General features: G+C 33.8%; 1 protein-coding gene across 1 annotated transcript in view; it reads right to left on the bottom strand.

The window, feature by feature from the left end:
• LOC133335532 (uncharacterized) overlaps window positions 1-19,283 on the bottom strand; it is a 109,779-nt gene extending 90,496 nt beyond the window's left edge. The window contains exon 1 of the mRNA XM_061543806.1: window positions 19,014-19,283. Coding sequence (XP_061399790.1) covers window positions 19,020-19,262 — 243 coding nt within the window. The 5' untranslated portion in view covers window positions 19,263-19,283 and the 3' untranslated portion in view covers window positions 19,014-19,019. The remainder of the gene's footprint in view (window positions 1-19,013) is intronic.
• Window positions 19,284-26,049: the final 6,766 nt, after the last annotated feature.

The following is a 26,049-nucleotide window of genomic DNA, read 5'->3' as shown; positions in this document are numbered from 1 at the left end:
GAGTTGGACATGTTTGGCTGTATTGTATATATTGACACCCTCAGCCTTATGGCTAATGTGGGTATATACACTTTGATACGGCAAAAATGCACCTCATCGACAATTTGGAGTCGATCCGTCCATTCGTTTGTCTGGCCGGCTGGTGGACATTTATCCAAACTTTGCTCAAAGTAATACTTCTACAAGGTGGAGAATATCCTTTTATCCCTTCAATATTTATAAATTCAATATCAGGAGAACGGGGACTACCGGATTTTAACCAAACATTGAACAACATATTATCTTTACCAAGCCTGGATCAAATCCGAATGTGGGACCCGTCTGCCGTCTCCTCTGTATCTGTATAGGGTCAATATTTTATAAACTTGTAAATTTCATATGAATCTAATTGAATAACCGATTTGGTCAACATTAAATCCGAAACATATATGATAAAAACATATTCCATATATCAGTAAGCGGATCAGTATAGTGGGACGAGGCTGACCTTTTCGCCATCCTCTTGGCTGATAATATATCAACAGCACCTCTTCCTTAAACTGACATATTTTGCATCCTCACTCCTCTTGGATATACCGATATATGTCCTTTAGGAGTAAATATATACGCCATAGAATACAAATTTTGTCATTTCTCACACAAAAGCCAGGGTCCATTTGACCCGCTAAATAGTGACCGATCTTAATCAAAACAGGCATGCTTATTATTTGGCCGGTTCTTCATATAAAATTTCGCGATGTTCCAATATTGCGGTCTCTGGGGCGACCAGAAAAAACCACAAAAATGAAGTATTTGGTCCATTTCATCCCCTAAATATTATCCTATATTTACCAAAACCAATATCCTACATGCAAAATTTCGTGAAGATTGGTCTGTATCGTGTTTACAAATTATAATGTACAGGCGGACGGACACACATGTCTAGATCGACTCAGCAAGTCGAGATATGACGATTGGTATACATAAATGTGGGTCTAGGACCAATATTTCGCGGCGTTACAAACTCTTGGGGCTGCGCAAACATCCCAATGGAAACGTACAGAAAAGAACAGACATGAACCGAAAAGAGCTTAGTAAGTTCGGTGAAATGAGAAGGTTTATCTAACTGGTTGTACTGTCAATAAAACAAAGTTATAACTGCAAAATATTCAAAATTAGTTTATTATATATAAGGTGAACCGATATATCCCATTTTCTATTCGTGATTTGAACACACATATATGCTCAAATCGACATTTGTCGAAATCAATCCCTTATCTGCAAAACATTATTGTCAAGGATTTAAAAATAGGCAGACTAGTCCTGCTGGATCATGTTATGATGAAGGCATCAATCGAAAACCATTCATAGCGTATGAAACTTCTGCAACGTGACGCAAAGGAAAAGACAAGGAAGGTGTATATACCCTATGTGGTGTATGGTAACATAGAGTCCGATACATAAGAGTTTTATTATCTATTTCAGACCGAAAATAAAAAAATAAAATTTTTTCCACCTTTGCAACCACTGTGCTTAGTTTTGCCATCCAAACATTGTTTTATTTATTAAGTATTTAAATTTTTGTGTGTCTTGTCATCTTGATCGATGACCGGGCTGTTATGGGATTTTATTTTCTGTTCGGGTTTTTTCTTATTTTGGCTAACAGTTGATGGCTGTAAGAAGGAAATGGGCTGGCATTCTGGGAGCTGCAAGGGGGTGAAGTTGTTGTTAGTTAAAAGCTAATAAACAACAGCAGCATCACCAGCACCACCATCGTCGTCTTCGGCATAGTCGCCTTACTTACATTATCAGTATCTCAACATAAACAGGGGTCGGTTCGAGTATTCCCAGAATCCAGTTCTGTTTTGCTTTCATTTAAATTTTCTTTTTCATTTCACTTTTTTGAAGAGGCTATTTATTTTGTGATTCTGGCTTTGTTGTGTATGTGTGTGTAAGTGTTTTGTTTCTCCTTCTATTGGTCACTTCACTTTTATTTTGATTTATTTTGGGGGATATCTGTAACAGAATGAGTGACTGGTTGACTGCTTGGCTGACAGACTGACCGTTTGCACCAAAACTAATTAATCTTTTTTGATTACTGGCATTGTATTCAAATGCTGACATGCTCTCACTCACTCTCTCCCATTCTTCTCCTTAATGCCATAGTAAATGTATCACACACAACCACACATGTCTCATATCAAGAAGTGACATAAAAATGCTGCAGGCATTAAAAAATTCCCATTACCGCAAAAGGCCAAAGGGAATAACAACATTTGGTTGTTATTCCCAACAACAAAAACAACTGAAAAATATCACCAAACAGAGTCCGCGAACTAGACAGCCAGCTAGCTGTTGGTAAATAACTACTCCTCCGCCTCACCATGCTACGATCTATTCCATCCATGTTCGATGCTGGCTGTTGTTCATGCACATAATGGTGTTTGTGTTCCGGAGCTATTTGATCGACAAAAGTCCGTCTGCGTGGTACAGACCAGCCATCTAACCATCCACCCAATTGCTTTGGAGTGGAGAAAGTTCTTTTGGAGTTTTCTCCTTCATCTCCATCTTCTGTTTCTCGTTGTTATTATTTATTTGTAATTGTGGCTGCCTTCTATTGTGGGAATTTTTATATTAGATACGCCTTCAGTTGCCAGCTGAGGAGGATGAGATCATTCATTCTTCCGTTTTGCGAGTTGTGCGGTACCAGGTTATGTTAAACACATTTTCGGGTGGGTGAATGTCAGTGAGAATCTGCATTGTATGAATGAATTATTTGTTAATTAAAAGAAAGAAAAAAGAAATGGAAAATAGTTGCTTAGTCATTGTGAGAGCCATTATTAAGCCAGTCATTGTGGCCGAAGAGGTCCGTCACAAGTTGTGCAAAAAACTAGCAAATCCACGGAAATACTTTCAATTTTATGTTGATGTTGTTTTTTTATCTTGGCGAGATTAATGACAATTAAAATTGTAGTAATCACAGACACAAATAAACAAAAATTTCACTTTCGTATCTCTAAGCAGGATCATAACAAGATTTTATTGTTTTTAATGAGAAACTATATGCTAATTTAAAGTAAAGGGTGTTAAGTTCGCACGGATGTTTTAAAAGAACGCCAATGCTTTTAAAATTCACTGCTCATGGACTAATAAAAAAATATCTCTGACATTGACATGGAGAAGTATTAATAGTCGGAATTGATACTGATCCACTTGGACCTAAAATATCGTTGCTTTTGCAGAGATAAGTAGTATTGTGTCAATAACTCCGAATGAAAATGTGTAATGTATAATGTATGGTAATACTAAACAATATCAGGATATGCATATCTCTCTAAACATTGACATATAACTCCCACGTCCAAGTGCAAACATAATACAATCGATACCAATGTAAACGTCAACCACTCTACTTGGGTATACTGTCAAATTCTAATATATAGGTCCTTATGGAGTAAATACATACGCCGTAGAATGCCGTTTTTTATCCGCTTTTTTATTCTGCTTCGAACCGGACCGAACGCCATTTAAAATTTTTGACAATTTGTTCATAACTGCTGTTACGTTGTTATAAATTATAATGGACAGACGGGCAATAGCACGGATGGACACACATATCTAGATCGATTCAACTAGTAGAGATATGACGATCGGTTTACTTGGGAGGAAGTAAATGGGGCATTCATACCGAAAACCGTGAAACTACCCTACGAATATATACCGATTAGCCTATATTTCCATCTACTTAAAAACTGCTGGACTATGAAATAAGAAACTTATTTGATTGGGACGAGATCAGTAAATCGCAACATGTCTGTATCTAAAGAACATCAGTGATTACTGTCTCACATGAGGTGGTCGGGCATATAGAGAGGAAAATGGTTTACTCCAGCTTCACCTTGGCTGTCTCCGTAAATATGGAAGGTGCCTTCATAACATGAAAATCAATTCTATAGATTCTGTAATTGTAATTGTGTGTATTTATCCAATACTCCGTAAGAAAAACGTTCGACAGAGGCACAACCCGGAGAGGTGTACTCTCTATATCTCTCTTGTGGTTCCTGGTAGTAAATAGGCACCGCAAAACTGATACTATGCACTAGAAAACGTAAGGTACCAATCTTCTTTCAGCCCATATTGGATAAAGTGGTTTTGGAGCATTCATTTGAAGTTAAATACCTCCAAAGGGAGGCAAGAACTCCAAAGGGAAGACCTGGTTAATGAAAATGGCGAAAGACACTTGACACACGGCATCATTCAATATAACTGGTGCCCCAAGCTGCTTTAAATTTAATTCTTAATCTGATGAGGATAAAAAAAGGGGCGTGGCCAACATCGCACTTTGGAAATATTTTTTAACATGAATTGAAATTGTGATTTTCTGGATAATAAACGTCAGGACTACTTATCTCCCGACTTAGACTTTGGGGAACAGGGAATCCTGGACAAGTGGCTCCCTATCAATATATACAGGTGGGTACATGATAAAATAAGGCACTGGTGCAGATGTTTACTTTGAAGAACTAGTCATAAAATAATTACAAATGAACGATATTTCTAGAGTCCTTCAGGTAGCCACCTGGCTCTAAAGCAAATCGCATATCATATGTTCTGTCCATGAATGTAAAATTGTTCTGCAGAACTTGACCTCACATTGGTCTCCAGAACATGGCCACAATAGTTTGAGCTACAGATTGAGGTATTACTAGATCTGCTGCAAGTTGGCAGCATAGTGTTTGGAAGGCTTAATGCAGAAATACACACTCCATCTGGCCGGAATGTTCACGATGTAGGTATATCTCAAAATATCATGAAAGGTCATTGCAGGATCTGGTCTCTCACATTTAAGTGGAAATATCAATGGATGTTAGGCTACACATGTTAGTTAGTTAGTTCGAAAAGAGGGGTGGTTAAGACCACACCATGTCCATTATGGGACATACACTTAAGCCATAGGAGGCCTGTTGTGCGCTCTAGGAAGGAAAGGTATTTAGATTGGCATTATTCATTAGATTTTTGTTTTGTCTCCCTATTCTTCTAGGAATTCTGTATTTTTACAGAAGTCCTTTAGTATTTTCCATTCACACCCCCTTAGGTCATTATGTTCAGGAATAGTGTCGTTTTTCAAGAATTGGGTTCGGATGCATGCAAGAGCCGGGCAGTGGCATAGGAAATGTTCCAACGTTTCGTTGTCTTTCCCACACGCTCTGCACCTGCTGCTTCCCGAACACCCAATCTTGTGTAAATGTGACTGCAGGTTAAGGTTTCCTGTGAGAATGCCTATCAGTCTGTTTAGTTCTTTCTTGTTTAGCGTAAGTATTTGCTTAGTATTTTCCTCATTTGGGTCTCCCCATAAGATTTTTGTGTTTTTTCCAATCCTCTCGTTATTCCAGAGCGTTTTGTGCGCCTCTTTCGCCCATGACCTCATTTCTAGAGGTGAAGCGCTAAAAGGTTTTGCACTGTTCACATCTATGTTGGTTAGGTCAGTAGCACGTCTGGCGAGTTGGTTGGCTATCTCGTTTCCTATGACTCCTGAGTGACCCGGTACCCATATTATAAGTACAATACCGTATCGTGAGAAGTTGTTTATTGTTTTTATGCATTCCAGTACAGTTTTCGATGTAACTGTTTTGGATATACATTAGTTCGTAGTTTAGTTCGAAATGTCCAAAACGGCAGCACTGAAAAAAAACAATTCATGCCTGGGAGAAGGTTATTTTTCTATTAATTATTAGATGGTACGATCCGTGGTTCATTCGATGGCGATATTCACCGACAACGCAGATCGGCACATAGATTTTTCGGAGAAATTTTCTCTAAAACACTCCAAGAACTGCCTCAAAAGTACGGCTAGTATCCACGTCGTGAAGAGTGTGGATTTGGTCTGGCGAGAGTTCTTAAATTGCTTACCAAAACCATAGTTTAATTTATGGCGCCACCGAGGTATATAAAGCTGTAGTTTTCAAGTTCCACAGGTGGTCCGAGTATACTGAACGTCATGTGCGTTGATACCATAAGCATGATCTTCTAGTCATTGACTGCCAGTCCACCTTTGACATACTACTTCTCAATTTGCTCAAAGGTTGTTGTTACCGCTCGCAATGTTCGTCCCATTATGGCGATGTCATCGACGTAGGCGAGTAATATGTGATGTTTGGTGTACAGTGCCATTTCTTTTCAACTTTGCATTTCGTTCGGTATTGAAGGGCTCCGAGAGGTCCTTTGCGACTTTAACTGCTGACGTTTTGCCAGTTACAGTTATACTGCAAAGCCGTATTAATTTTGCAGGAATACCGAACGCAGACATGGCTTTAAACGTCTCTAAACGGATAGGGGGAATAGGTGGGTCTTGGTCGGTCTTTTTCAGGATTTGGCGCAGAGTAAAAATTTGGTTTATGGTGGATTTGTTATGTTATGTCATTGGCCATTGACTTCAGTTGCTCACACAGAACGCTGAATATGCGATGGGAAGGAGACTAATTCCTCTATAGTTGGTACATATCGTCTTGTCTCATTTTTTTTTGTGCACGGGACACAGGATGATGAGAATCCAATCATTGGGCATGCATTCTTCAAATTGTACTAATCAGCTAGTGCATGCTCCCGACAGAAATTTAATTGATATTCTCAACTCATTCTGGCTATGTGGTATTCATTCTATACCGTCATCTCTAATTGGTACTCGGGTATCTTCTTCACCCCTACTATTTAATACCAGAAGTTTTGCAAAATGTTGCTTCCAGATCCTCACACGCTACATGTATCAGTCACCAGGTTTTATTCTTTATCTCTACAGGGAGATGTGCCAGCACCAAAGCATTGGTGTTGAAAATATCCGGACTTCATTCTGGCTCCTGTGCATCTCGATTTGCTAACGCTCACGTTTGTTTTCTTATTGTACTATGCGTTATATGGAGTCTTGGTAAAAACATGAACCTATATTGAACATTTTCTGTAGATAAATTTGTCACCCTCAAATAACTAAAAATATGATCTTCGCTTTTAAAACTCAATATAAATATCTTGGATTTGTATTCATCTAATATATTTTATTCCAACCTCTTATACCTTCCTGTTTCACCATCCAATACCCAAATTTTCGAAATATATTTTAGGCTGATCTCATATTCCCAAGATACGATATATAAATTAAAATCTTTCACAATTAAATTTGTTGCGTTGAATAATTAAGCTGCGGAACTTAAATAAAATTTGTTTGGCTTTTTATTTGACAGCAGACACCGCGACAACATAAAGTATTTAACCAAAAACCTCATTGACGTTCAATGTTCTCCACCATTAGTCACGCAATTCGACTAGACTACTGTGATTTGAAATGTTTGGAATGTGTCAAGTCATGTCTACGAGATATAAATAAATCCAGTCAGCTTCTAAAAATGGTTCTGCCATATCGGGTGTATGCATAATTAATGGCTGCACTATAAAAGGCGATGGCGCACAATAAACGAACCAAAACAAAAACATTCCTAAATACTTCTCAACAAAATTCAAAGTCATACTCGTGATTGAACTGGTTCGAATTGTTGTTGTGTGATATAATAATACTTATGAACGTAATTATACATATTTATGATAAATTTTGATACATGCAGTAATTTAGATGCGACTAATACTCTTTCAGGATATAATTTTACTAAAATATTCTAAATATATATCATTGTATATTTCCTCCCAAGTATTTAAATGTTCTCCTCCTCCTCCTCTTGATCTATTTATATATTCTTCTTATCTGTCTGTCGTGTGATAATTATCTGTGTCAACAATAAAATATTCTATTCTACGTCTGTGTTTGTATGTGTGTGTGCGTTATGCACCCAACAAATTGTTTTCAATTGACAATTTCAAGGCAATGTCACGATCACACAATTGTGACCAAACTACTCCACAACGACCAAATGACAGAGTGTGTAACGAAGTGTGGAATGAATGCGAACAAAAAAGTGATCGATAAATGTAATTTAAATTAGACAACAAACAACCAAGTAACCACCATTACCGGCTTATGGAATGAATGGTCGAGCGTTATGGCCCTCACAGAATATCAGAATTTAATTATTTTGTAGCTTTGGCCTATTTTCTGTTCTTGTTTTTTTTCTCCTTCTAAAACAATTTCAATTCAATTGACCTAGTTGACCACAACATTCATACAGACATACATACGTATGTACATACCTATTGTATGTACGTAAGTGTTATAAGAATTCTTATCAATAGTTAAATGAAGGTCTCATACACATTCTGACCATGTTTTTTGAAGCCTAAATATAGATTTTTTTCGAAAATGTAAATTGAATATATTAAAAACCGTAATCTCTAACATAACTGGATTAACGAATTTTATCATGAAAATCAGAATTGTGCTTCATAAAGAATTGCCTACAAGGTACACCACAGATGCATTAAAATAATTCATGGGAGTCTTCAGTTCGTCTTCCAATAATTCTCAAAATTGGTTCGTGATTATATACGATGACCTAAATGAGCTTATTTCGTACAGGACAAGTTTCAGACAGAAATCGTAGCAAACGGGAAATCGGTGGAAATTGTCAATGAGCTTACTGATAACAACCTAGGTCCACTGACTATGTATGACAATAGTCAGACGGCCCTTAAGATAATCAAGTTGGATACTATGACTTATTTCAAAACTTTAATCTACTCAAGTCTTGATATATGACAAGCTTGCTCAGTGTACTCGAAAAATCTACTGCGAGAAATTTGGTAACAGATGGTCTGAAAATAATGTATGCAGATCTTCAAAAAACCAACTGACCTGGGATTTCACAACATAAAATTACGTACATTCTGTCATAGAGTAAAACGGAGATCAAGCACACTATAGGGATCATGACAAGTCACTACATAATACATCACAACATATAAAAGTGATCAAGACAGGTCACTGCAGGATAAAGCACTCACATTCAAATGGGCCATCAAAGGAAGGGATTATTGATGTTTATGTGAGGATGAGACCTAGACTGTTTAGCAGATATTAAATTAATACTCTACCATTCTTCCCTGAATAGATTCCATCAAAATATTTAGCTTTGACAAATATTTTACATGGTTAAGCTAAAATATCTAGCTTATTCCTCTACTACCTTCAGTTGGAAAATTTTGCACTTACGTTGTCAATGTTAACGTCGGACGAAATAACCGTACAATCTTCGGCGTACGACTCCACTGGTCACAATGGTCCGTTCAGGTGGTCGTCGCTGATTGAGGCCATTAGCAATCTTATAAGTAATTTCTTGCAAAGACGTTGCAAGACGTAGCAAGAACGAAATGTTGTTTCAGGGACGGAAGCAATATAGACTCTAAAACTTTGGTTACTGGCGAAAGAAGAGAAATCTGGCGGTAGGATTACCTATTTGTAGAATAGGAATAATCCGGTAAACTTTCAAATTTCAGGAATTATCAACTGTGACATCGATAATTCAAGAATTTTGGTCAGATAACCCAGCTCTGTTGCACCACGCTTCTTTAACATGAATATGGAAATGCCGTCTGGACCAAGGGCTTTCGATGGCTTGGATTTGGGAATCACTGACTCTACCGCACTGAATGCGAATAGCCCCTATCATTCGCATCCAGTGCGGTAGAGGCAGTTATTTCCAAGTCTCTTTTAACATGCTTGCATCTCGGGTTAGCTGCTCGCTTGATCCTGTCGTTCCTGTTATGTCGTCAGAGGGGATTTTGGCACGAACTTGGTCTCGTTGCTGTGCTGATATGGTGGCCCTGGGTGGATAGTTTGGTCTGATTAGAGGAATTCCGAACGCAGGAATGAAGCGTTTGCCGCTTTTAGAATAATTTCACGGAATGTATTCTCTGTCATCAATGAATTTTGTGTTGCCAGTTGGCTTTATTATAATTTATGAATGTACGCTGATCAGGCCCACGAAATCGTTTGGTTTCTCTACAGCGACCAGGATGGGAATATGATCTGAAATTAAAGCGACCTTGGCTTGCCAGGAAGTATACGGAAGGTGCGATGGACTGACTATGGAAATGTTTTGAGAGCACTAATACCTAGCAATCCAGAGCAGGGATGGGAAATGAAAAATTTGAAAAGGTACCAAAGAGTACTTTTTTAATAAAAGAGTACTTTTTTTCAAGAAAAAAAAAACTAATATTTTATTCAGTTTCATAAAGATCGATTTTCAGGATATCATCACTTATGTCTATCTTTCTGATGGTAATTCTTGCTTCTTTCGATTGCATTTGAATAAGTATTTTATTGACTAATTTTAATTTCACTACCTCTTTCTCGAAAGCCAATATACCCCAAACTAAAATGAATTTCAGTTCCAAAGTACTCCTGAAATTATTGAAGTAATCACGACGACTATGAATGTAATAAATTTGCCTACCTCAGGAGATAGCACAGAGTATGCCAAATTGAGTATTTGACAAACTTATCCGGTTAAAACAAGATTGGAACTGATAAATTAATTTAATGTTTGTACTTTCAATCATAACTGAACAGTTATCAGTCGTAAACCTATTAATTTTTTTCAATCACATCAATATCTTTATCTGCAATACTTTTGCCGGTCAATTCATAAAATATTCTAATCCAAAAAAATATATATCATGGTGTAATGAAGGATTGGAATGGTACTGGGTACTGCGGTACTTTTTTGGGTAAAAAGAACTGAAAAAAGTACTATTGTACTGAAATTTCCATCTTTGTTTGGTTGTCACAGGTGATGAATCATGGATCTATGCTTATGATCCGGGTGCATTGTTGAAGTGGTGTCAAATCTAAAGAAAGATTTTCGTTAGGGAAGTCAATTGTTTCCTATTTGTCTGCGTGCTGACAGTTCCGCTTGAGATAATGCGGAAAATTAGGCAATCCTGATTGGGGTCTGCAAATAATTGTCCGAGATTTTACTGTAAATATTTGCTAATCACGTAACGCTGAAGAAAACACATGCAAAATTGTATTTTTTTTATTTTGTAATGAATTATTTTACGTTTACGTTTTTATTTATTTTATTTAAATACTTGGAATTACATCATTTAATTTTAATATCTAATTTAAAAATATAAATAAAATAAAATTTTCTAATAAAATAAATTGTTCAAGATGGACATAAAATATAGACGAATTTATTTGATAACAATTAGTTGACAAACTGTGTGTGTAATCGATATGCTATTTTTATAATCGCGGCTGTTTTGACTCATGTGCATGGTATTCTTAAGGCCCAACAAATCTTAATGATCTCCATTGTTTGTAGCCGCATACACAAGAACACACATACGTACGTACACGCATTTCTATAATCTACACACAGCGCAAATAGAATTTCTGCCTAACTGTGACGTAGGCATTATTAAAACTTTAACAATAGCGCACGACAACGAAGCGATCCGATCGAAACGAATCGGTCATCAAAAGTCATTCAAGCAAGCTGATTCTCGTAAATAAATTTGTTTGTATGTATGATGCATTCGTGTGTGTGTGTATCTTTTGTATTCAGTGCATGTATACATCGTGAAAATCCATAAGAACGCAATAATTGCCAAAGAAAGCATAAATGGAGGAGGATGAATCGTACGAAAGCCAAAGAACGAACGAACGAACGACAGAGATCGGCCGACCTGCCGACAATTTGTATCGATCATCTGGAAGCAAAACAAAACACCAAAAGGCAAAAAAAATGAAAACGAGAGACTGGGTCACTGTTACTCGCTGCCAGCGTCAACGTACACGACGTTGACGTCGTCGTCATCGTCTTGATCATCCACATTAGCCCTCGCGGGGGCTGTTAGAAGTTTTCCAGCTTTGCAACAATGTTATGGGCGGCAATGTGCGTACAAGTGTATGTGTTTATGTTCGTAAGTATTCTGTGTGTGAGTGTTTCTCGAGGGGGTCTTGGTTTTGTGTAGAACGTATCAACAACCGGTTAAATTTTATTTGTTTTCGTTTCACTCATCGTTTGGTTGCTGTTACACCGTCTTCACCTCCGTTCGTTAGTGTGATCGGTATCTGTCGTAGTGGCTCTTTGAAAGCTATCGTGCTGCTTGCTCTGTGTGTGATTAGTAAAAAATTCTTTTATTTTTTTGTAATTTTGTTGTTTTTCTTTTCTTCTATGTTCTGTGTTTGTCGACAGACTGCAGCCGGGTGGAGTACAAACTCCAACATGACACACACACAAACACACTCATGCTTTCGTAGCGCAACATTCTATGTTGCTTTCGTCTACCATCGTCTGTCGGCAGTTTAACTCTTTCGTTTCGACTTCAGGTTCTTTCTTCGTCTTCTGCATGACTTGAATCATCTCTTCGGGCGGTTTTGTGTGTAAGTTTTGTTTTGAGCTGGCTGACTGTTTGGTTGACTTACTGTTGCGGCTATTGTTGTTGTAAATTGTGAAAGCAAAAGCGTTCTGATTTTTTCTCGCTGTTGTTGTTTTTCTTGTAGACTTCTTGTTTTTGTGTGGTTTTATGCGGTTGTTGTCGTCGTCGTGTCGTTGTTGTTTTTTCTTTTTTCGATTTTGGAATTTTTTTCTTGTTGGATTCTTTTAACTTTCACACCGGAGCTTTGTTGCTTGTTTGGCTGCTTAAATTGTTTGTTGTTGGTTTTTTATTGTTTTTATTTTTCTTCGGCGCGTAAGTGTTTCATACGGAAGTATATTTTATGAAATATGGGTATTTCCATAGCAAAATATTTTTAAGGATTTGGAAAGAAATTGGCTTTCTTTTGATTTGGAGAAAGGAATTTGGGGTAAAATTAGTATTAGAAATGTTAAATCCCCATCAATCCAGGCTTTGAATCACAATATCACGAATTTCAATTGTCAATTACCAGTCCCATGTAATGATGATAGACATAAATAAGTTGCAAACATTTTTCTGTAAAAATATTATAAACGTTTGAATTATGTGTAGAGGGTTGATAAACCAACTATGACTAGATTTTGGCAAAGCTGTAAGTGATTACCAAACTACATACTCTCGGGTCTAGGACCTTGAATATAACATACACAGTGAAAAATTTAATATACACCACCTAATAGTGATTAACGACAGATTGACTAATTGGTCAGAAAAATATGAAAAGATAAACATGCACATATCTACCTCGCAGGGCGAGAAATTATTTTACGGCTGATAACATATTTAGAGTATTGGTAATAACACATTTGAAGCATAAAAAGAAAACATACACATTTTTCGTAGATTTCAAAGCTGCTTTTGATCGATGGATGTATCAACAAAAGTCTTAAGATTTAGAGAAAAAATTACGAAAAAAACTACATTTTCTGAGAGGGGCTCTCAGATCGGGTTTAACTCTAAAATATATCTTCATATTTTTAAGATTTTTTACACTTAGGTTGATTTTTGGTCTATTCTGCGATTTATAGTAAAACTCTATGGCGAAAATTTCATGTAGAATATTCTGACCTGCTATAACCCCGTTTGAAATGAAAAATGTCCCTTCAGAAAGTGGACTGTGGGTTAAAAAATATTCCTCACATTTATATCAGTAATATTGTCTAAAGGCACAATATACCAAATGCAACGGGTTTGAAAAATCTTAATCCTAATATTTCCAAATGTCTTGGAAATGGGAAATATTGCCACGCCTTTTTAAGTAAACTCCCAGATACACGTGTATCTGGAAGTTACCTCTCTATAATTTGGAATTTCCGATATTTTTTGTGCATCACACAGTGTAATGTTTGAAGATGCCAAGTTTAAAGAGTTGACCATCTGATGGCATCTACCATAAGTTGGCCTTAAGACTAATCTTCGTATTTATTGTAGATTTGCTACAAATATTACGATGAGCAAGTTGTGGGTCAAATAAGATACTCCATTAGTTTCATATGTTTCATTTTAAGTTATAAAAAGAATGCATCATGGGTACATTGTGGTTTTGATAAAGTTATAACCATGTGTAATGATTGGTTCAAATCGGTCTGATAACCCGCCACATTTCAGGTGGCAACATAGCTCCATCGGATTTGTTGAAAAATTGAGGGTCTCAGCTCAGGTCCCAGCTATGTGTCTGTAATTTGATATTTCATTGTACAAAAATTTTATTTTTACTGTTGAGTTGTTGAAGATGACAAAAATTTTATTTTTACTGTTGAGATGTTGAAGATGACAAAAAATCCAGAATTTCTATGGCCAAACTTATCCTCGAAATAAAAAAAATATTGCAACCAAAAATAAAACACCAAATAATTTTTATATATTTTTAGTTAATATTTTCTTGTATTTTTATATTACATTTTATTATAAAGAAACTTAAAACTAGAAAAATTACATTAAGGAAAATTATACATTTTACTTCCTTATAACTAAAAAAAATCACATAAAACATGGAAAGTTGGTCTAGCGTTGTAGTTGTTGGCTCAATTAGTTACAACACAGTTTTAGATTTGCAACGTTCAAAAAAGAAAAAAAAAAATAACTAGCCACAGGTTGTGTAGAAACAAAAAAGCAAATGAAAGAAAAAAAAAATAAAAATTGAAAATGAAACTTTAATTCAATCAATTGAATTCGATTAAAGAAAATAGACAACAAGAAAATTACATAATGTTGTACCAATGAAAAAACACAAAATGCATTGTAGTTATAAATTACATGTTGTAAATCAATTGAAAGTAAAAAAAAATGAAAATGACGAAGAAGATATAAATGAAAATAAAAATGTAATGTAATCGAGTATTCTGTAATGTATGTTTGCTTTTAAGGCCTATTGTTATTAACAAAAAACTGATATTGTATTATATTAAAAATAATAAATAATAAAACAATGCATTTTTTATTATTGAAGTGTTGTATGTGTACGTAATTGTTTTATATTTCATATGGGCATTACGTTATTTCATCAGTCCAGTTGAAATAAATTTTAAATAAAATATAAAAAAATATAACCATTGATTTCTTTTGTCCACTGTTTTTGCCAAGTTGTGTGTTTCTTTTGTTTGTAATTCACTTATATATATATGTATGTAAGTATGTACATGAAAAATATTATAATTATTTGATTTTTTGCATTCCATTTTTTTCCAAACTAGTGTTCAATAGGCATATTTTATTGCTGCTGTTATTATTCTTCTTATTTCTTTCTTCATTTTCTTCTATATTCTGTGATAACAAGATGATGTAATCTTTGTTTCAATTTGAGTATGTTAGCTTAGAAACAATAACAGCAACAACAACAACAACAAAATATCAAATGACATTGTTTACAATTTTAATACAATGTAAGTATTTTTTTTTGTATGTGTTCGGCTTTTTCTGTAATGTATGAGAGAGATTAGAATTATCTTTGACAATTTTTTTTGTTTTTTTTTTTACATCTAAATATTTTGTTTTTTTATTTAAGGAATATAAGAATATTTTTGTTTTTATAATAACATTATATTATATATGTATGTATTTTTTGAAATTAATAGTTATTCAATATTGCACTTTACTAAAGAAAAGTAATTGCTAAGTTTTTGAATTAGACTTAAAATTAGTTTTCAATATATTTTTTGTATTCGAAATTTAATGCCATGTATTTTGTAGAACTTAAAATACGTTTTATATAATCATCCCATAAATATTGGAATTTTAGAAAAGTTCAAAATTGTTTCTGGTCTCAAAAAATGTATTGTGATGATGAAGAGTTTAAAACATATATTATATTATAATATATGTTTCATTCGAAATTCAATTTTTAAGTTCTTTTTTATATTAATATTTATCTTTTAAATTTTTAACTTTGTATTGCAATTTCTTAGACATTTTTATTTTAGTTTTAGTTTTAATTATTCAAAACTGTACTTTAAAGCATTAAGTCATTTATGCTCTCAATGCCTTATGACGCTTTTAGGATATATATTAGTCTTCAATTGTGAAAGGACATTGTATTATTAATTGCAAATATAATCCTTATATACTTCATTGTCCTGTAACTCCTGTCAGCACAAAATCGGCCCCAAATAGTTTAATTGTTTGGAATAGTTTTCAAGGATATTTACAGATACTTCTATAATTTTTAGAACTCGGAATTTTGTTTTTTTTTAATTTTTCTGCCGATTAACTTTTTATTGATAAAAAAAAATATGAGAATGCATCTATTCAGATTCCCACGGAAGATTTTTATTTCTCAAAATATGTATTTTGTTTACTTTTGCTAAAATTTGTAAAATCCGAGATCTAATAGTACACTAAAGAAAACGGAACAAACTACTTTAAAAATAGCATTTTCTGGAAAGTATTACTTTTTCCTGACTGGAATTTTAGACCTATACCATACTAACTAATTTGAAAATTAAATTTAAATTTTACTACTGTAATCGACAAATTTGTAGGGATATAAACTAAAATTCCCGATAGTTATTTTTAATATTGATTAAATTGGATATTATTTTGAGCGAAATTTTCGAGATAATCAATGATTTTCAGAACTAACATTAAATGCTTGATATGAATACAGAATCAGAGATTCTGATGTGTTTCATTGCCTGGAAAATATTAACTTTGATATATTTATATTAAAAAAAAAATAATTAAATTTGAATGAAATTTTATAACGAAAAATAATTCCCTTTACTGAAATTGTTTCTAAAATCTCATTGAAAATCTACAAATACTTTAGATTTTGGAAAAAGGGGGTGCAAACAATTATGTTTTAAATTTTCGACTGTAATGAAATTTCAGCTTAGCATATATCTGTAAATATGAATAACAAATCGGAATATAATAACTAATAAATAAACCTTCTGAAATCAGAAACGCCGGTGAGCGGAGCAGTATCATATGCTACTTTACACTGAACAGTTTCTGTGGATTTATATTCCGAGTCTGGGTAATATTTCTCGATATTTGCACTCTCTTGACCGAAATATCATCTGATCATAATTGCAAATTATAGGCGTTGTGATAGATCATAACCTGAACCCCAACAAAATTTCCTAGTCATTAGCGCTACATTTCCGCCATCTAGTGTGGTAATGATATAAGAATACATAAACCCCGGTAAAGTTTAGATAGAACTTTCGTATCCGGGTAAGTAAATCAATATATTGTGTATCAACTTAAAGGTCAACTTCTCTATTACTACCATACTATCAACTTCTCTGGTGTATATCATTCAGGGGTAAATATATACGCCACATAATTAAACTTTTTCCAATTCACACACAAAAGTGTGGGTCCATTTCACACACCAAATATTGATCGATCTTCACCTAAACAGTCATGCTATTCTATGGTAAGAGCAATTTCTCTGTGTGATGGTCGAGTCATAGTAGTGCCCAGAAAAATCGATAAAAATAAAGTTTGTGGGCCACACAAATCTATAATACCCTGACGACATAGTTGCATAGGGTATACAAATCAAAGCAACAGAAGAATTAAAAACACCTTCAGTATTTTCGGGACAAAGTAGTGTTCAGGTAATAAATAAAAAATATAATTATTATTATGATGATTTTTTGAAATCCTGGTAGTTAACTCTCCATTGATCTTAATTAAAAGATCGATTTAAAAGACAACAATTTTTTTTCATATAAAAGGGCTAAAGCTTTATCAACAATTTATTGTTATATATGAAATATTGAAATATTGGAAAAAAATCGTTAAAATTTGAATGCCATGTCCAGAATGCTATATTAATTTAGAATTTTAACTCCAGTCGATCCCAGTAGTTAATAAAACATTTGAAGTCTATATATTCCGATTTCATTCAATTTAATTTTATTTTTGAATTTATATTTCTTGTCTATTGAAATTATTTTTTTCCAAAAAATAAGACGCTTTATTTTGATTTTTGAGGATTTCATAATGAATGTATATTTCAAAGACTAAAGACTACTTTTTTCTAATGAAGTGCCTTAAGACTAATATTTACATTCCTTATAACGTATAGGTAATTTTTAATTTCACAAAAATTTAAGTATTAAAATATAAATAATGAACAATGATAAAAATAAATTTTAAAGTTACCAAGGAATTGCAATTTTAAGATAATTTTTGTAAATATTTTTAATCACTCCACAGTTTTGTTGACCAGAAACAATACCTCAAGTGAATTTTATAATTCTTCTCTAAAAAAATATTTTACATTTTGTTAAACTAAAACATTTGTTTTATAACCCATTACCAATTTTTATTAATAGCTTCTTGAACGTTTACAAGAGGAAACGGAAGCCAAAAATTCTTGTAAGCCCAAAAATAGAAATGAAAAATAAAGAGAATTTTCAATGAAAAACAGAACATTAAAAAATAAACAAATTGTAAAGTCAGACTAAAGTAATAAAAATAAAAAAAATATACACAACAAATAAATTACAAAAAAATTAAAAGAAAAAAATAACTTAACAAAGCAGGAAACATTGCTCATATAAGGAAAATTAAGGCGAAGACAAAAAACTAAAAAAAAAATTCTATTAAAAATAAACTAAATAAAATACATTTTCTTTCAATTCCTTAGACTCCAGACTTTTTTACAAAAAGTCAGACAATCACTAATTGGAAAAAAATGTTCAAACGGTACTAAATAGACTCTCGTTTTTTATATAAATGTATGTATGTTTAAATTATTTGTTAGACTTAGTTTATAAATTAACACAAAAACATTAATAACTAATAACTAAAAAAAGAAAATATTACAAAAGAAATAAAGAATTTCATTTCATCAGTAGGAGGGGGAGGAGGAAATGTTTTTGTCTAGATTTTCTCTAATAATAATCACACATTCATTCTTCTGCTTGAAGAGAAAGATAAATAAAAAATAATAATAAAATAACCCACCCAAGAAACATTTCTAAGCTCTATGTCAAACTACCCACATATAAAACCTCCATACACGCGCACATACATACATATGTACAGACGTACATCAATCTAACAGAACGACAGAACTTTTCTATACCTCATTACAAACGAAACAGTTTTCAGTTTTGTCGCCCCAGAATAATTACATGTAAATTGGATTGAACGGTGTGTTGGGGTTTCTGCCTTGTTGTCATCATCGTCGTCGTCGTCACCATAATCATCAGCGTCACTTAATTTCGACGATCGGCTGCACGTGCCATGGAATGACGTGATTTCTCTTTTTCTCTCAGCTCCTTGATAGCACCCACTGTGCCCACAATCAGTTTGGCAGTGAACTGGGTTTGTGCTCCTGCCGATGATTTGGTACTGGAATTTGCATCCCGATCCAGGCCAGTGTTGGCGTTGGCATAGGCACTGGTATAGCCAACATAGTTGTTGTTAAGATCGCGACCGCAACTGCATTGATGGGACATGATGATGCTGCTGCCGTGGATTGGGTTTTTTGCTTCGCTGCGAATGGGGTGGGTGGTGGATAATAAATTGTATTTTAAATGCGGTTAGGAAAAGTTTCCGGATTTATTTTCTTTTTGTAGTTGTTGTTGCTGTTTTCAATACTTTTTTGTTTTGTACGAAAAGTTTTTTGTTTTCTCTTCTTTTAGATTTTTTATTTTTGGTAAAATGTTCTTTCTTTGTAATTTGCTCCAATTAAATTTTTCGACTTTTTTATTATTTGTTTTTAATTTTTATTTCGGTAGCAATTTGAAATGTTGTTTTGTGTGAGTGTATTTTGTCAATTCTTCATCTATTAACAAATGAATAACACCAAACTATCAAAAAAACTATTCCACAGCAATCAAATTTTATTAGAAATTAGTTTCAGAAATTGTAAAACCAAAAACACAAACTGTCGATTTTTAATAATTCTTCAGATATCGTTTTCTTCTTCTTCTGTCGTCTATCCGTTGTCTTAACGAAAGCAAACCGTTTCAGTGAAATTTTTACGTAAAACTGATCGTCAAACCAACGCCAACCAAATGAACAACAAACCGAACCAAAGATACAAACGCGCTCATACCTATGCATGCACATACACACATAACTATCTGCCTGGCTGACTGGTTGGCTGCCTGGCGGTTGTTGTATGCCCACAACAAACCCCCTTTGCATTCATTCATCGTTGGAGCGATATTTGTTTGGGTGTGTGTGTATGCCTATCCAATTGAATTGATCACCAAGCCAAACATTGATACTCTGCTCACTCAGCGCGCACACACATTCAAAGAGAATTTCACGCTCTCACAGATACTCTGTTGTTAGAGCTTTTATTGTTTACAATAATATTGAAAATAAGCACTTGTTTTGTTTTTGTTATTTGGGTGGAAGAAAACTTTCACATACATAAGCTTTTACTGTCTCACTCACTCACTCTCTCAAAAAAGATCATGATGATTTGGGAGAAAACTTACAAAACAAAAGTTCTAATATTTATTTGATGGACCTGTAAGTTACAGTGTCACTATTCGGAAGAAAATGTGGACATATTTTTTGAAGTGATTTTGAACTAAGAGTATAAAATGAACAACATTAAATTTTGTCATAAACATTTTAAGAGTTTTCCGATGCTTCCAAAATAATCGGTATTTTTTCAAATTAAAACTCGAATAAGTAAATATATTGTAAATAAAAAAAAAAAAATAAATAAATAAATTTAATAAATTATGTTCAAAAATATTGGGTTGTGGAAAAAGAAATCCGTTGGTTTTATATCAACTATAGGACATTATTTAACATGCTTCTGAATGTCCGATATGGGCCAAATATGCACCGTTTTGTTGCATAATTTGTTACCATTTTAAAGGTAACTTCATAATAACTCTATAATTCAAGTCCTGATCTCTTTTTGCAAAAAAAAAAGACTCTAGTAGTCGCTTTTCACAATTTTCACAATCCTCCCTAGATATCATTAAAGAAATTTTGCAATGTAAGAAAAAGATGATAATCGCATGCTGCCAAATCTGGATAGTATGGCAGATGCATTAAAACTTCCCAACCAAGCTCCCGAAGTTTCTGGCGAGTCACTGTAGATGTATGTGTGTGGCCTAGCGTTGTCCTGGTGGAACACGACACCCCTCCTAAATGGTTTAAAACAGTTTTATGGTCGATTTTTAGCTCCTGGGCGATGTTACGACTGCTAACATGCCGGTAAACAATTTTAGCAGCTTGGTCGATTGAAACCCATGGAATATTGACCGATCATCAGCTGTTCTAAATATTTTGTAAAATATGTGATGTTCTGCTTATAAATGAAATCCAGAACGACTAGAAAATGTGACAAAAAATATCATTTCAACATCACCGAAAATTATAGAAGATTATAGCAATATTTCAAAGCGATCAGCGCGACAATTCCGCTCTCTAGTGGGCGGACACTTTAAAAAATTAAAATTAATAACTCCCAAATCGGTGCACATACAACAATTTAATTGGTATCAATGTTAAAGTCAATCACTTCTCTTGAATATACTATCAACTTCTAGGATCTATGTCTTTCTGGAGTAAATGTAAACACCCTAGAATACAAAGTTTTAGTCCAGTTTATTTTCTAAATATTAATCGATTATTACGAACAACAATAAGGGTCTTCTTTGGCTAGAACACATCCTACTGGCAAAATTTCGTAACGATTGTTCCATAACTGTGGCCTGTAGGGGATGCGCTATTGGCCAGAGATCCCAATAGCAAAAAATTTGCAATAATTAGAGCAGTGGAGTTATGAAATAAATATCACATATAAGGGTTTCAGGGACGCTGACTACAAACAATGTAAAATTCGATAGGGTGGATCGAAAATGACGGTTATTCAATTCGCTTCAAATTAAATTTATAAGTTTATAAAATACTGAAATTTTTTGAGACATTTTTTTGGAGACGGCCGATTGGTCCCATTTTCAATCTCGATCTAGGCTTGGTAAAGTTAATAGGTTTTGCGAAGTATGATCAATATATATATATATATATATATACAACAAATTTTCTTAAGGAGATTTTCTATCTAATGAAAATCCAAAATGTGAAATTTAAAATATTACCAAACTCAACAAAATACAAATAAATCTATAAATACCAAATTTCGGCTAAATCGGCTTAGAAATATGCCAAAGAAGTTGCCAAAATACCGAATATTGTTGGGTACCACTATATGGGGACAACAATTGCGTATTTTGGGGATTTTTTTCGCCTGAAGGGCTTGTCACGCCAACACTAAATTGATTTCATGAAACAAATTGTTCATAAGTCGAGCTCCTCATGAAATATTCATCAATCGATTTGACTGAAGATATGCGATCTCAAAAATAAAACCTCTTATAAGGGTGATTTAGATTTAGTTTAAGGGAACCCCACCCATTCTCGATTTTAATTTTTCAAGATTTTCAATGGGCTGGTAAATCAATACCAATGCTTGTTAAGGTTTGTAACTTTGCACATATATATTTCAAGATTTAAAAAAGAAGAAAAATAATTTACAAAATTTGTTGTTGTTGTTTTTTGTAATTAAAGAGAAGTCCATATTTTTGATGGCGGGCATGATAACTCCTCACTGGAACATCGGAATCCGGAAATTCCAAAGGTGTTAGAAAGAGTACATGTCTGGCTCTCGTATGAACTAGGATTATTGACTTCGCTCTTAAATTAACAAAATGGCTGACCTTTGAAAAAATATTTTTGAAAAATCGCCGATTTTTGACCAAAAACCAAGTTAAAAAATAAGGAAGATCTTCACCGATTGGCTTTATCCTAGTTCATACGATAGCTATACACTCACATAGAAACGTGTAAAAATTTGGAATCGATTGGGTTATTAGTTTTTGAGTAATCGTGTCCGTCATTCACAAGAAAATGTTTAGAGAAAAACGCGTTTAAAGTTAGAGAAGCCCTTTAGCCGTCACTTGATGCTGACACAATAAATCGGCTATATCTTCAAGAGTTCTTGAGATTTACACTTAAAATTTTGTAGGGACATTCTTGAATTAGTGTAGATTCGAATTAAATCAAAAACATTTTTGACCCCGAGAATGGGGGGGGGGGGTCCCCTTAAAACATTTTATTGCTACCAATTGATTATGAACATCTTTTTTTTAACCTGTCAAGAAAAATAATTATCATAGCTGATTTAGAGAGCACTTTGCACTAAAAGCTTTTACAATAATTTCAATTACAACTACTTCTGTTTGCAATTCTCGTTTCAAAATTGAAACTATCTCTCTCTTTCTCAAAATTTGATATCTTCAAAATACTTTTTTTTTTGTAATTGTAGTGGTGTAAAACGTTGGCGTCATCATATGTACCACAGCTCCAACAGATTGAATTCCCTTTTTCTAACTGTAGATTCATTAAAAACATATCAAGAGTTTTTATTTTTAATTTCCATCGCTGCTGACTGACTGACTGCAAATCGTTTGTTTGTCTCTCAGCTCTTTTCACTGGAGAGCCATGTACATATGTAACGCAGTGGATAGTAGTGGTTGATTGTAGTTAAAAATGATGATCATGATAGTGACGTTGATGATGATTATTACAATTTTTGAATTTCGTCTATGAAAATGAAAAAAATTTTTTTTTGTTTATGTTTCTCCTCGTCTGACTCCGTCTGTCGCTGTCTCGTTGGTTCCAGTATCTGTTCAACTTGTTTTTGTTTTGTTTTGCTAAAACGTAAACTACAACTAAATGTTTGTTTTGGTTTTTCTACGACGCATCCACAGACTTTGTTCGAGTATGTTGTCGTCGTTCGATGCTGGACAGACTTTTCATCTTAATTTCGTCTTAAAAAAATAATAAATTTTTTGTATGCCGAAAAGCTAGCCTGAGAGCACTTGTTGCATTGGCTTTTTTTTGAGATAAAACGTTGTTGATGTGACTTAAAAGTTTTCCACTTTTTTAGATTTGTGGTATTTTTTACTAGGAAAAACTGTTTAGGCGATGTATGCACAGCAAGAGTTTATGGTTAACGGGAAATATGGGATTTCCCCATGGAGTTAAATGTTAATAAACAACAAATATGAAAATAAAAAGTATTTCGGTTGTCGGTTAGATGAATAAACATTCGAATTATTTTACGGAGTATAGATTTTTTTTATTTGATCCATTGTCTTACATTATGAACCTGACTTTTGGAAGTAAACGATATGGTTAAGGGCTAATTAATATATGTGTATGAATTTATTATATATGCTACAATACCACCAAAAATTTGTCGAATGGATTTATTTCAAACTTTATTTTCACTCTTAAAATTTCTTCCAAACTGTAATCAAGACAGGGAATATCGAACCAAACTTCTGGTATATACCTAGAATTAGTTCTCTTTTGGAGTTCAGGTTTTTAATATCGATTATTTTTAAAAGAAGTAGTTCCAAAAATTTATTTAATAAAAGGTACTTAATTTAGTAGGAGATAGGGGCACTTTTGACAAATTTTTGCTTTCAAGCCACATAACATTTTTTATTTAATAACACTGTGCGACACGAAAATTATTCAGGGGTTCTAATGTACCAATTGTGTTTATTTGGAGTCCCTGGACCACGAAAATACCTTTAGTTTTTCTGGGTCACATCGAAAATTACCCCAAATTCACCCCAAAGACCAAATTACATCCAATTAGATTGAAAAACGTGTCCGAAATACCCTAAATATTGTGTGTAGCCCCCACACAAACTTGGGTCAAAAGAAGTAATATTTGGTACACAATGAGAATCCAAAATCCTAAATTAGTCGGTTGAAAACCGTATCAAAAATTCCCAAAATACAGAATATTGGGAGTACCGTTACATGAGGATACAACAAATCATGGACCGATATATCCCATTTGCAATGCCAAAACGTCAAATTTCTATTGTAAATAATGCTATCACTTTCGTGATTTCAAGAGACGAACACGAATACGTCGACATAGAATTGGCGTTACCGAGATGTATAAAATCTTTGACTACCTCGAAACTGCAGGTTTCAAGTTCCACAATTGGTCTGAGTCTACTCGAGACCTTGTGCGTTGATACTGACAGCTTGGTCTTTTCGCCAGAGCCACTTTGGCAGACTCCTTCTTAATTTATTCAAAGGTGGCTGTTACTGCTCGCAATTTTCGACTAATTATGTCGATGTCATGTGCTGTTTGGTGTACTGAGTGTAATTTTTCTTCACTCTTGCCTCTCGTATAACCAGCAGGATGTTGAAAGGTTCACACGAGTGGCTGTTACCTTGTCACGTTCGGTATTGAAGGGCTTCGATAGGTAATGGTAAAACCAGTCATGGCTTTAAACACATCTTTTTAAAGCCATGTCGACGAATAGGTGGAATGTGTCGATGTGTTTTTCGTGGATCTTTTCCAGGATTTGACGCAGAGTGAAAATCTGGTCTATGGTGAATCATAGCACTTTTTATGCGATGGGAAGGAGACTACAGGCAATTATGTTGAAAAACGAGCACAAAATTTCAAAAAAACCAGCTATATGAAGTACCGTTATATAGGGACTACCCCAAAGAGTGGAGCAAAATTTATCTTTTTTGGTATGTGTATGTGCTACGCAATGTGGTCTTAAAATATCAAATTACTACCAAAATTTGGTTGAAGGTGAGACTAATTCTCTTAATTCTTTATAACTTTTGGATAAACCATCCCAAAGTCCCTATAGAAAAAGTGGAGTGTGGATATATTTGAGGAAAATAAATGTGTGTAATATTCGATGATTAACTCTAAAATGTATGGTTTCTTTATATTTGTTAAAATCTACACATACTAAGCTGTGTGTACATCTTCGCTTGCCAAAACGAGACCATACATCAATTCATTTTTTAAAAACGTTTTATCCACTAATCCCATCAAATTCCAAATTATAACTAAAAAAGGTTATTTAACAATATAAATATAATTATTAAGCTCCATCTTCGTCATATATATATTTATATATATATTGTATCATTTATAGCGATTTGTAATATATATTTGTAACGGTCGTATTCAAAATTCCAGAACAAAATCCCGCCATTAATTTGATATCGCTTATAGCAACAAATTTCCCTGACCGTCATTAATAGATTTCGAATGTATATAAAAAATCAGTATTTTAATATATTCTGGGGTCATTGACCGATGTATTTTTTTAATACCTAATATCTTTAAAAGTTACCAACATTTCAAATTTTCCACTGCACATCAAATTGTTCCTAAACTGGATATTCGTCTTGTTTTTTTATTTTCAATAAAAA

Source organism: Musca vetustissima, unplaced genomic scaffold (assembly GCF_032173495.1).
Source record: "Musca vetustissima isolate MV318-11 ecotype Yass unplaced genomic scaffold, APGP_CSIRO_Mvet_v1 utg15158, whole genome shotgun sequence".
In the NCBI taxonomy this organism is placed as follows: Eukaryota; Metazoa; Arthropoda; class Insecta; order Diptera; family Muscidae; genus Musca; species Musca vetustissima.
Note: the sequence above shows the minus strand (reverse complement) of the source record. Positions and strands in the feature narration are given on the sequence as shown.